This window comes from Rhinolophus ferrumequinum, chromosome 12, assembly GCF_004115265.2.
Source record: "Rhinolophus ferrumequinum isolate MPI-CBG mRhiFer1 chromosome 12, mRhiFer1_v1.p, whole genome shotgun sequence".
Lineage (NCBI taxonomy): Eukaryota > Metazoa > Chordata > Mammalia > Chiroptera > Rhinolophidae > Rhinolophus > Rhinolophus ferrumequinum.
Genome location: NC_046295.1, coordinates 62,383,168 through 62,395,308, shown reverse-complemented (window position 1 = coordinate 62,395,308; position 12,141 = coordinate 62,383,168). Strand labels below are relative to the sequence as shown.

At 44.9% G+C, this 12,141-nt stretch overlaps 1 protein-coding gene across 7 annotated transcripts in view; it reads left to right on the top strand.

Annotated features, from left to right (window-relative positions):
* The window catches only part of PTPN3 (protein tyrosine phosphatase non-receptor type 3), a 97,553-nt gene that overhangs the window by 83,371 nt on the left and 2,041 nt on the right, over positions 1–12,141 (top strand). For all 7 annotated transcript variants that reach the window (XM_033123454.1, XM_033123457.1, XM_033123452.1 and 4 more), the window contains 6 exons: positions 3,246–3,336; positions 3,629–3,690; positions 5,493–5,639; positions 9,049–9,177; positions 10,076–10,221; positions 10,748–10,883. In XM_033123454.1, coding sequence (XP_032979345.1) covers positions 3,246–3,336; positions 3,629–3,690; positions 5,493–5,639; positions 9,049–9,177; positions 10,076–10,221; positions 10,748–10,883 — 711 coding nt within the window. The remainder of the gene's footprint in view (positions 1–3,245; positions 3,337–3,628; positions 3,691–5,492; positions 5,640–9,048; positions 9,178–10,075; positions 10,222–10,747; positions 10,884–12,141) is intronic.

Here is a 12,141-nt window from a genome sequence, read left to right as displayed (position 1 = left end):
TCTCTGGTCATGCTTTACTCAAGTGGTTTGCAACGTTTGTTCAAAGCAGCAGATTTCATTATTCCTTCACACTACAAATTTTTATTAGGGACCTACTATGCGCCAGGCACAGTGCTGGCCCCTGAGGTTTATGGAGTTATTCAAAACACAATACCTCTTTTGTGAAGACTACAGTTTAGAGCTTGATACAGGAAGCAGACAGTAAACAGCTGTTTTGAAAGTGAGTTCCCTGCAGTAGACTCTGGGTCATTGCTGAGGGCCTGAAAGGGAGTCTATTTCTACTGTCTGCTCTCTCCTTACTCATTGTCCCTTCAACTCCCCGCCCCCCTACCCGTCTTTTCCCTTTCACTTCCTCCTCCTGGGGTTCTCAGCCTTCAAGAATTCCAGTGAGAATTCCCCCTTCATCTGGTCATACAGTTGATAGAGGGCTGTCTCCTACTGGTTGGAACCAGTTGGGTGTCTGCCGCCCTCATCTGAGGGATGTGACTAGATTTCACATCTTTGGGCCAGACATCTGAGATCAGAGTCATATCCTGATGCCCTCTTTCTCAGATGATGTTTTTCAAAGAAGAGATGTTTAAACTGGAAAAGCCATGTGATCTCACCATCTTCCCCATAATACACTGGGGGAGCTCCAACCGTTCAGTTTTCTGTCTTTGGAGGCTAGAGTCAGTGACATCAACACTAATTTAGATACGGTTGTTCCATAGTAACCCCCTGCGGATAAATTTCTTTGCTATGTTTATCTTTATGTTTATCTGCATTTCTGTCAGATGAAGCCCACGGTGGGCACATGTAAAAAAAATTTTAAACACTGCTATAGTACTTTTTTATTTTTGGTATTCTACAATACTATCAATAGATCCTTACTGCTGAGATACACTTACATACTCACTGTAGTTAAAGCGTCTTGCTAGATCTATGCTTTTCTACTAGACTATCTCAAGTTGGTTACATTTACATTTTTGTTACTTGAAAAAAACTTCTTTTTACTTCCAGGTTAGCTTTTCTGATTATATTTGCCTAAGTAGATTTCACCTCTGTGCCGTTAGTTAGAACCAAAATGTCGTTTCGGGGAACTTGATTGACTCAAGATACTCTCCTCCTTTCAGAATCAAACCAAAACCTCCCTGTAAATCATGAATTTATTTCTAGAATGAGCTCAGAGTCCATCAAAGCTTGCAGATATTTAAGAAGTCCAGTGGCTGCTTGATTATGAACTGAAATTATAAAGACCAGTAGGTGAGCTTGGAGAGAGATTGAAATGCTAAACATTCGGTAAATGTGTAAGACATGACACAGTCATCGTTACCAAAAATCTCTTTGCTAATTCTCTCCTGGTGATTTCTGTGCAATTTGTTTGTTTAATTAAAAAAAAAAACAATAAGAAAAACCAACAGAGGCCACTTTATAAAACAAGAAATGAAATTTTCAAAAATTGAAGGGGAAAAATAACGTTAAGCCTCCCTATTCAAATTGCAAGCACATTTTAGTTGATGACATTGGCCACAATTTGGTGAACTAACCATTCTCATAACATCCCTGTAGAGCAATTTGCAAAGTCCTTAAAAATATGCTTTGATGCAGTAGTTCTGTCCCTGGGAATTTGTAAGAGTAAAAAAATGGAAAACAGCCTAATCAAAATGTACAGTAAAAGTTAAATTATGAGAAACTAGAGATTATTGAGCCAGTAAAAAGCATGCATATAGAGAATACTTAGGATATTTAAAGACACAGGAAACTAGACAGCGTGTAATAAGTAGGAAAAAACTGGCTTCAATATTAGGGTAGTCAGAACACTTCTTGGGAGATGTGAGATTCTCCACGGCCAGATTAGCTTGAGAAATGCTTAGTTAATCAGAAATAAGCTTGTGCACTGCAGGACTAGTCTTCTTGGACATTCATAGAACATCGGATGGCTTGTCTTTGACCTTGAAACTTTTTCTCAGGAGTTCCTATTAGCATCTTTCAAAACAGGTTCCATAGAACATAGTAGGGGAAGTGGTAACAGTTCAGTCTCCTTTTTTATTTTATTTTTAAAATATCTACACATTATGTGTATGCATATGTGCTTATGTATGCTTGTATATACAGAAAACAATAAGCTGGAGAAATTATAGGAAAAGGGACGTCTCTGTTGTGAAATTACTGATAATTTTCTTTCTTTATATTAGTTAGAATTTCCCAAATTTTCTGCCAAAAAAAGAAAAAATAGATCACTTCCAACATGGAAAAATTATATTGTTTTTAAATTCCCATGAAGTTAATAAAAACCACTGGTGAATAGTGTTTCACTTTCGAGTTCAAAGTGTGTAGTGAACAGTTGTGTAGGAAAGAAAACTCAAGGGACCAGGAGGAAACTTTGGCAGGCGATGGATTTGTCTATGGCCTTGATGGTGGTGGTTTCATTGGTATATACTTATCACTAAACTCTCTGAGTTTTGTACAGTAAATACGGACCACTTTTTACATGTCAATCATACCTTAGTAAAGTGGTTTCAAAGAAAAAAGAAAACTCAAGTGTTAGAGTCATATCTGAGTTCAACCTGTGGTTTGTGATCTCGAGCTAAGCGTTTAATCTCTGCCTCCTCGCTTGCAAAATAAGGATACTATTAATACCTCTCAGAGCTGTTGTCAAAATCACATCAGGTACTGTGCAAAAGTATCTAATATGTGCTTGTAGATATTCAAAGGCTGCTTTAATTGAATTTTTTGCTCGGGATTGCATGTACGGGGGAATACCTCTTTAAATGAAGTTTACTGTGTATTGGAATAAATTTTTTACTGTGGAAATATACTTCTGAAGTAATGAATGAAATTGCTCTTGTTTTTAAGCAAAAGTATGGTTCACTCCACTGAATTAGAGGGAAATGTGTTTAGACTAATATAAATGATTTCCATTCAATTTTGAGAATGACTTTTTTTCTTTACTTTTAGCATTTGTCAAGTAATTGTCTTGAAAATGAGGTTTTACTTAGCATGATCCATTATGTGTGACTCAGACCCCTTCTTTATGACTTTTTATTCCCAAGATCCCTGTACTAAAAGAGTTATTGAAGAACTTATTTTCTCATAGGATTGTAGAATTTCTTATTGGGAAGAATTTTTTTCTTTTCATATATAACATAATCACTTTTAAACGTTAAGATTTTGGTGCCATGAGTGGTAAGTTTCATTGTACGTTTTCCTACTCCCTTTATGGCTGTCTTTTGCAATGGTTTTGCACTTCTCTCTTTGTCATGTAGCAACTGTACAGAAAGAAGCCCGGTTTGGCCATCACGTTTGCAAAGCTGCCTCAAAATTTGGACAAAAACCGATATAAAGATGTGCTGCCTTGTGAGTATCTGGTGTGAATGCCTCCTTCCTGCACCCCCCTCCCTCCCCCCGGGCACACTGAGATAATGTTTCCCTTTTTAAAACAGATTGTCTGGTATACTGGAACGATTTTCAGTGTGTCTGTAAACACCACCGTCTTTATTGCAGCCATTTCAGACTGGGAACAGTTGGGGATAGTGTTTATGCTAATGAGGCGAGAGCTGCAGATGGGGCTGGGGACTGAACTCCCAGTTACTTGGTATGATAAAAATAACGCTCGGAATCATCGGTGCATTTTTTTTCTCCCCCACAGATGACACCAGCCGGGTATTACTGCAGGGAAATGACGATTATATTAATGCGAGTTATGTGAACGTAAGTAAGTTAGGAATCTGGGCAGTAAGAAAGCATGCGTGAATTGTATCAAGCATGATAACGGTAGTGTGTGCTTTATAGTTGACAAAGTGCTTTCCTGTTCACTCCCTGATTTCAGCACAACAGCCGTTGAGGGAAGGCAGCATAGTCTCATTTTACATAGGATAAAAGTAAGGTTCAGAGAAAATAAATAATTTTTGAAAAGTCACAGAACTAACAGAAGGTGAGACCAGAATTCAGATTCCGTGTCTCTGACTCCATTGCCTCCCATCTTCCGCTGCTGACATTTAGGTGTTTTGGTTTGTTTGTTTTTTTGTCAGTGCTTTGTTTATAACTGTCTGTGTTTTTCCTCCATGTTATTACTATATATCCCATCTAAAAGTAAGAAAAATAAAACCACCTCTGTGCATCTCACCCAAAAAGAAAAGGTAAAAGATTTCACATGTTATGGGGAAAGCGTTCATTTCACTCTGAAAATGAATCTTGGGTGACTTAACTTGGCTTCTGTGAACCTCAGTTTCTTCATCTAAAACCAAGGGTTGGCAACGCTTTTTCTGTAGAGGGCGTGATAGTAAGTCTTTCGATCTTTGCAAGCTAAGAGGCAAAATTGAGGATATTACTGAGGTAACTACACAGCCATTTAAAATGCAACCATGTAAAAATACCCAAAACCACTCTTAGCTTGCAAAACAGCAGTCAGGTTTGGCCTTCAGGCCACAGTTTGCGAACCCATGATCCAAATGAACAGATGATTTCTCTAGGTAAGTTCTCAACAGAAAATATCAAGAGCTTCCCTAATAAAAATGGGCCTGATCAGTGATTCCACTTGTTCCAAAACATCTGTGGGATTCATTGATTCATTGACCATTCCGGGCATCTTGAAAACAGTGTCAGAAACGATGGGGGCAGTAAGACTATGCAGTCCAATGTCTTTGAGTTATTTCAGGGCTGGGGAGGATTGAGGAAGCCATTAACACAAGCACCAGCCAAACCGTGAATTAGGCACCTCCGTTTACCTTCCCCACCTAAGAATGCGGGAATCACAGGGCCACTGCAAAGCTCAGCAGGTTCTGGGTGTTCTTTCATAGAAAGGACTCAGTTCAGAAGGACGGAAGTAAAAGCAGAGCAGGATGGAGAGGGTCACTGAAGACAACTGAAAACACTTTAACATTTAACATTAACTCAAACGATAGCTGTGACGTGATGGTTGTGTTCGTCAACTTGTGGTAATCATTTCACAGTGTACATGTATAGCAAACCATCATGTTGTGCATCTTAAATATGTTTTTTGTTTGTCAATTATACCTCTATAAAGTCTGGAGGAGAAAAGATTGACACAGCACTGGCAGCCGTGCAGAGAGCAGTGAGTGTGCAACAGTAGTTGGTGGTAGAAGCCTGCACGGTATATGCTTCAAAGTCAAATCAAAAGATATTGATAGAAAACCCTGCTTATGGAAAGATCTGGGCATGACTATTGGCCCCCGTTGCTGAAAATGCTGATAACCTGTATTGATTATATTTAGGATACAGCAATGACGGTGATTTATATTCTTCTGCCGTCTTGTAGGTACGTTTCTGATGATCACCTACCACACACATATCACCACAGAGTTATCTTAAATCATCTAATGCTAGCACTGTTGTCAAATGTCTTTCAAGGATTTTTAAAACGAGCATTTTGTCACTTTTCTTACTGAGATACTCTGGTGTGATGTCAGTTACCCAGTAGAAGAGTTAAAGATCCGGTTCCCTGTCCATCTGTGGCAGTAACAGATTCTAACGCCTTAACAATCTCTCCCCAGATGGAAATTCCTGCTGCTAACCTCGTGAACAAATACATTGCCGCTCAGGGTCCCCTGCCACATACCTGTGCACAGTTTTGGCAAATTGTCTGGGATCAGAAGTTATCACTCATCGTCATGTTGACGACTCTCACAGAGCGAGGGCGGGTAAGTGGCTTGATTTCCAATTCAAATGTGTGCATGTCACACTGTGTTCTGCGGAACATGAATCTCAGAGCTGGAAAGGGTCTTAAATGTCACCTAGTCCCACCCCTCCGTGACCCACAAATCTCCTGTAAGGAGCTGTTGATGGACACCTCCAATGATGGGAAGCTCAGCACTCCTGCCCTCTCCCTGGCCTTCCCCAAGCTGAAGAATGATCAGACACCCCCTCCCACTCCTGGCTTGGATCCATCATAACGAGCCAGAAGGCAGTTCCCCTTTCCTCATCTCGCCTGCCCTAGAACCCCTGCATTGACTGTGGCCTCACCCAACCCAGGACAAGTGCTGGTCCTGGGCAGAGCAGTGTGGGGCCAGGTTCACAGTGGTAGTATAATGTAGGAGAAGTTGCACCCTCTATCAACTTCTGCTTGTGTTGCAGCAAAATATCGCAAAAAGAGCTAAGAGGGGTTTAATTTGGTGAGGGTTGGACTTCTCTTTCCCCTTTAAAGTTGGCCTACCCTTCCCGGCTTAAGGTCATTCTTCTCCGCAGAGAAAAGAGAGCTCCAACAGGCATGGTTAGTGACACATGATCTGCCCTGGATAGCACTCCCTTCTTTCCCTCATTCTGCTTGTTCCAGCTCAGCAGAAAAGGCCCTTTCTTCCATTTAAGAGGCCCCACTTCCTCCGGCTGCTCTTGCAGGCCCTGCCCCTCTTTCTCTGTCCTTATTATGTGTCCCTCCTCTCTTTTGTTGGTGGCTGCTCTGAACCTGAGCTCCTCTGGTCTCCACGTGACCTGGGGGGTTTCTTTGTTTCCCAGCTCTTTCTTCCTAACTGAATCCATTCCGGCTGGTTCCATCGGGTTCCTGCGTGAGCGATTTCCATCTCCCATTAGTCATTGCATTCCCTTCACAGTCACTGGGCCCGGGAACTCACCTCGCTTGTTTATCGATTGTTAGAAACCTGTTCTTCTAAAATCCAACCTACATGGTTCCTCCCTCTCCTGTTACAAATGCTCAGGTGATCAGAGCCCTTCATCCTGAGGTCCAGCTACTCCTCGCCTCCACCCACTGGTTCTTCCTGGTGTGGGGACTCAGTCCTTCCAAGCGAGCAGCCTTGCCCCTTTCTTTTTCTGAGAGAGAACATTTCCAGCATGTCCCGTTTGTTTGCTTCCATATTGTGCGTTTAGTAGAGGGGGACTCCCCGCCAGCGTGTGGCTGGCCAGAGTCCCCCCTCCCCTCTTTGTGCTGCCCTCACGTCTGCCAGTGCAGGTAGCCTCTCCAAAGCCTTGATTTGCCCCGTGGTCTGCGAGATGCTCCCTCTGTAGGATCACTTTGATGTCTCCCTATTGTCCTTCCTACCCCAAGTGTTTTGCATGGTGTTCACCCTTCAGGTTCATGGTTTCCTTATAAGGAAATAGAGCGCTGGAGATATTTTTCAGTTGAAACAGTCCTTCTCCCTCACCTTCCATCAATAGTATTTCTTTTGGGGGGGGGGAATTATTTTTTATATCTATGTGTGCCCCACTTCCTATATGTATGATCTGACACAAGTTGACTCCCACTCTGAGCCTCAGTTTACTCATATGCAAAATAGAGCCAACAGTATTACCTACCTCATAGGGTTGTTTCGAGGCCAAGATAATATACTGTCCATAAAAGGCACCATTTAGTGCTTAGCACGTACTCTTCAAAAGATAATAGGTTGGAGCATCAACTCTCCCCACAGCAACAGCCTTAACGTGAAAACTGAGGCTCAGAGAAGTTAAGTAACTGGGCCAGGATCACACAGCGGGTTAGTGAAATTTATTCACCGGGATTGAGACTCAGGATTTCCACTAACTTTTTACTCTTTCCACTACACCCCCAGTGCTTTGAGATCCAAATAGACCTAAGATTAAATTTGACCAAGGGATAAAGAGAGACTCCAGTTCTGGTCACTTCCCTGGGCGTATCTGGAAATAGAGGTATTTGTGGCTCTGCCTTGCGTGGGCTGATCACTTCAGAGGATATCTTCCCGTTAGTCATCCTGTGGGCAGGACCCTTGGGAGCCTGCAGCAGAGCTCTACGCCCCCTGCATAGATGGCCAGTGGCTGTCGACTATGTCTTGGGTTCCAGGGACAGCAGTCCCTTCAGGTCCAAGCAAAGCGGGGAATGGCTACTAACAAAAATGTCCAGGCTTAAGGTTTAGAGGTAAATTCTTAGCTCCAGCTTCCCAGCAGCTTGCTTTCATTTCAAATTATTAAGTTCAAATTATTAATTTCAAACTGTGACATTTGATGTGTGCCTGTAGGCTAGGAGAAAAAAAATTTTGAATGCGTGAGAATTTGACTGACAGAACTAGGATGGGATGGATTGCTAGGCCCTGAATTTTGCTTCAAAGCCAGAGGTGGGAGTACGATGGCTATGGAACAACCTTCAGGGTTTGGAATGGGGAGTAGAAAACAGGGCGGGGGGTGGGGGGTGGCATGGGATCAGCCAGGTTTCGGGAAAGCCACAGTAGCCCTAGAACCTTAATCCCGCTGAGCCCGGTTTCTTGTCTGCTTGTCTGGGGAGTATCAGCTCCATACAAGTCATGTACGAAGGCATTTGAGAGCCTAGAAGATGCTGCTCAAATGCAAAGGGGTGTTCATCTCAGGTTAGGGATTTATTTCATCTGCATGTTGGTGGAATCTCTGATCATTTGTAAGTTGATGGGAGACTCATAGCAACAGCAGTAATGATCGGTCAATAACCATTGACCTGACCCCGCACATTGAGCCTGGCACTGCTCCCTGTTATCTCCAGCCTCTGTCACCGTCTGGAAGCAGGTGTTGTCCTCATCTTTTGGGTGAAGAACGTGAAAATCAGGGAGGTTAAGTAGCAGGTTCCAAGTCATATGGCTAACTCCAGCAGAGGTCTATCTGACTCCCAAATGTGTGCTCTTAACCACTGTCCCTTGAGGCCTCTACCTGAAGAGGGTGCGGTGGACGGGGTGGAGGGTAAGGTAGAAAGGGGATGTTGAGAGCAAAGAAGGGGCCTCAGGGACTGGGGTGGGCTTGACTGAGGACCAGAGGTGGTCGCGCCTAAGTCAGGTCCCATTTCTGAGGCCTCGCCCGTTCTTCCAACAATTGGACCCTGGTGAGGAAGAAGATAAGTCTCTCTCCTCGACCTCCTGTCTCCAGCTGCAGGCTGGTTTGCAAGCTGTGGCCTGGCCACTGGCAGGTCAACCCCCATCCTACTCTCCACAAGAGGAGGGGCTATCCCTCTGCCCCTCAGAACAGACAGAGCAGGGCGGCCGTGCCTGAGTTTTCTACCCACAGGAGCACCTGGTGTGAATGAGAGGGCTCTGGGCGGACGCCTGACCCGTCTGTGCAGGTCACTGCTCGTGTACGCCACCCTGCAGCAGAGGTCAGTTCACACCCTGTGTTCCCTTCCAGACCAAATGTCACCAGTACTGGCCCGATCCCCCCGACGTCGTGGAACACGGCAGCTTTCACATCCGCTGTCAGTCAGAGGACTGCACCATCCCTTATGTGCTCCGAGAAATGCTGGTCACGAACACCGAGGTGAGAGCAGTGCCCCACGGTGAGTGGTCTGGGGAGGGCACTGTATTGAGGCCGGTCAGCATCCACTGTCGTCCTGGGTGGGGCTGGTCTTCTAGTTCTGCTCTGCGTTTTTACCTGGCAAGCATTTCCCTAAAAGAGCCAGCACTCGTGTTCACAATAGCCAACAGGGGGAAATAGCCCGTACCCCTCGCTGGATGAATGGAGAATTGCAAACAAAATGTGGTATGTTCATACGATCCAGTATTATCCATCCTCAAAAAGAAAGGAAATTCTGACTCATGCTACAACGTGGATGAACCTTGAGAACATTATGCTAAGGGAAATAAGCCAGACACTGATAAAGGACAAATACTGTATGATTCTACTTGTATGAAGTACCTGGATCAGTCAGATTCATAGAGACGGAAAGGAGAATGGTGGTTGCCAGGATTTGGGGGGAGGAGAGAATGAAGACTTAATGTTTGATGAGTGAGTAGTGCTGATGGTTGTACAACATTGTAAATGTATGTAAAACCACTGAAATGTACATTTTAGTAATGGTTAAAATGGTAAGCTTCATGTTATGTATATGCTGCCAATTAAAAAAAAGCTAACGTGTGTGGCCCTAATGGCAAGTACTATAGAAGTCAACGGGAAGAGCTCAACAGTGGCAGAGTGTGGAGAAGCAGCCCCGTGGCTGGGGGCCTTAGCTGAGCCCTAGAGAGTAGGTGTTTGGGAGAATAGGTGAGGAGGGGGAGCGGGAGTGGGGAGCGGGAGTCGGCAGCGGCCACCGTGGGACTGTGCACAGGGAACGAAAGAGCGTCAGGAGGCAGCAGCTGGCTGGAGGCCAGGGCGGGGCCGGCGGTTCCTACCCCGCCACCTGGATTGACTGACCAAGACCAGTCTGCGTCTTCCACAGACCAGAGAAAAGCACACTGTGACACACCTCCAGTACGTTGCGTGGCCTGACCACGGCGTGCCCGATGACTCTTCAGACTTTCTGGAATTTGTAAACTGTGTGAAGTCCCTGAGAGTGGATGCTGAACCCGTCTTAGTTCACTGCAGGTACTGTAAGCCACGGCTTGTTGGTTTTTTCGTTTTTTAAATACTTGTGCTCCTTGGGAAAGGCCTGGAGAAAGTTAGCAGACATCAAACCCACCTAAATCCCACAAGAGGATACATGCTTTTACAAAGGTCTGTTTACTTTGTCAAAACACTGGGAACTTTATGAAAGCATAAACCTGTGAATGCAGCACAAAACTGATAAGGAAAGCCCTTTCCTCATCTTCCACTTGTTCTGAGTCAATTGACCTTCACGATGGATGCATGGGTGCGAATAAGGTGGGGGGTGGAGTTTGCACTTAAAGGTGGGTTTCTTTCCATTGGTCTTAAGCCCTTCGCCTCAGACTCTATGAGGAGAGGCTTCCTCAGCCAGTTTGGGAACTCCTCCTGAGTGTGTGTTTTATATTCTTAAAGGTAAAGCGGGGGAAAGCTCCATCCGAGTAAACGTGGGAACTAGTGAGGAGTTGAGCTGGGCTGGGCAGAAATGCTGGCTGAGCAAATCCCAAGTCTCTGCTCCTCTTCCCCCCAGCGCTGGAATAGGTCGAACAGGTGTCTTGGTCACCATGGAAACAGCCATGTGCCTAATTGAGAGAAACCTGCCCGTTTACCCACTGGATATCGTCCGGAAAATGCGAGACCAGCGCGCCATGATGGTGCAAACATCAGTGAGTGGAAATCCAATAATAAAAATAGTAGTAATGGCCGATGCTTCCTGAGCACTTCCCTTGGGCCAGGCCTGCGCAAAGGGCTTTGCAGGTCAAGTGACCAAGGCTTGAGGGGCCTGAGTCACTTGCTCATGGTCACAGAGCTTGTCGGGGCTGAACAACTTCAAAGCCCTCTGCATCTGGCCTCTGCCTTTTGCTGCCTCCACTTCTGCTACCTCCATGGTTTGTTTCCTGCCAGCCGCTTGGCCAGGGAGCAGCCCTGGTTGCGTTCTGCATTGTCAACCACTGGCCCAGCATTTGTCCATGAGAAGTAAGGTCTCCTGAGGGTCTCACACCACTCGCCTGTTCCTAAGTGAGCCTTTTGGCTCACCAATGTGTCACATGGCCCTGCTCACTCTTCCTGTGGGCTCTTCTCCCACATATGTCACACCTGGGTACTTGGCACTACAAGTGTCCTCAAGAGAAAATCTTGTGGTTTTCCTACAGAACTCCAAGAAAGGCTGTGGGCTGGTGAGCAAAGAGCATGATTCACGCTCCCCCAACTACTGGGCCACCTTTGGATAATCTCTTAACCTCTCAGTTAACCCAGCCTCAGTTCCCCCATCTGCAAAAGGAGGACCATCCCATACTCATTTATTCAGCGGATAATTGCACAAACAGGAGAGGCCCCGGCTTGTAGGTGGTAGGAGGACGGGGCTAATCAATTATAAGTCTCAGCAGCAATGGGGAAAGTCCAAGGGGAGTCTCAGAACTCCGTGGAAGAGAATCAAAGCCAACTTTAGAAAGTCAAGGAAGGCTTTCTGGAGGAGTGGCCTCTACGGTAAAAACCTCCAGGATGGACGAGGAAGCGTTGGAAAGAAAGCGGTGGAGTTCCATGTTGTAGCCAGTTCTAGCCTCACATGCTCGTGGACAAAGTTTATAAGATTTCCGTAATACTTGTGAGCTCTTGTAGTTTTATATTCATTTGTACCCAGGAAATCTGGTTAAAAGAAAACTATCAGGTTATTAGGGCCATTTCCTGCCATGGAAGACGTCATTGCTGGTTAAAAAAATGTTAAGTACATCATCTTGGTAGATTTTCCTTGCTAGTGAAGCTCCTTGTAAATGCTTTTTTTCACCCTGTCACATCACTAAAACATAAGTTTCTTAGGTGTTTGTTAATATAAAGAACCATATTCTGCAGAGCAGCTTTCAGTGGCTCTTCTTTGTAAGACAAAACCCACATCGTCCCCCAGCACAAGGCCCAGTGTGACCTGGT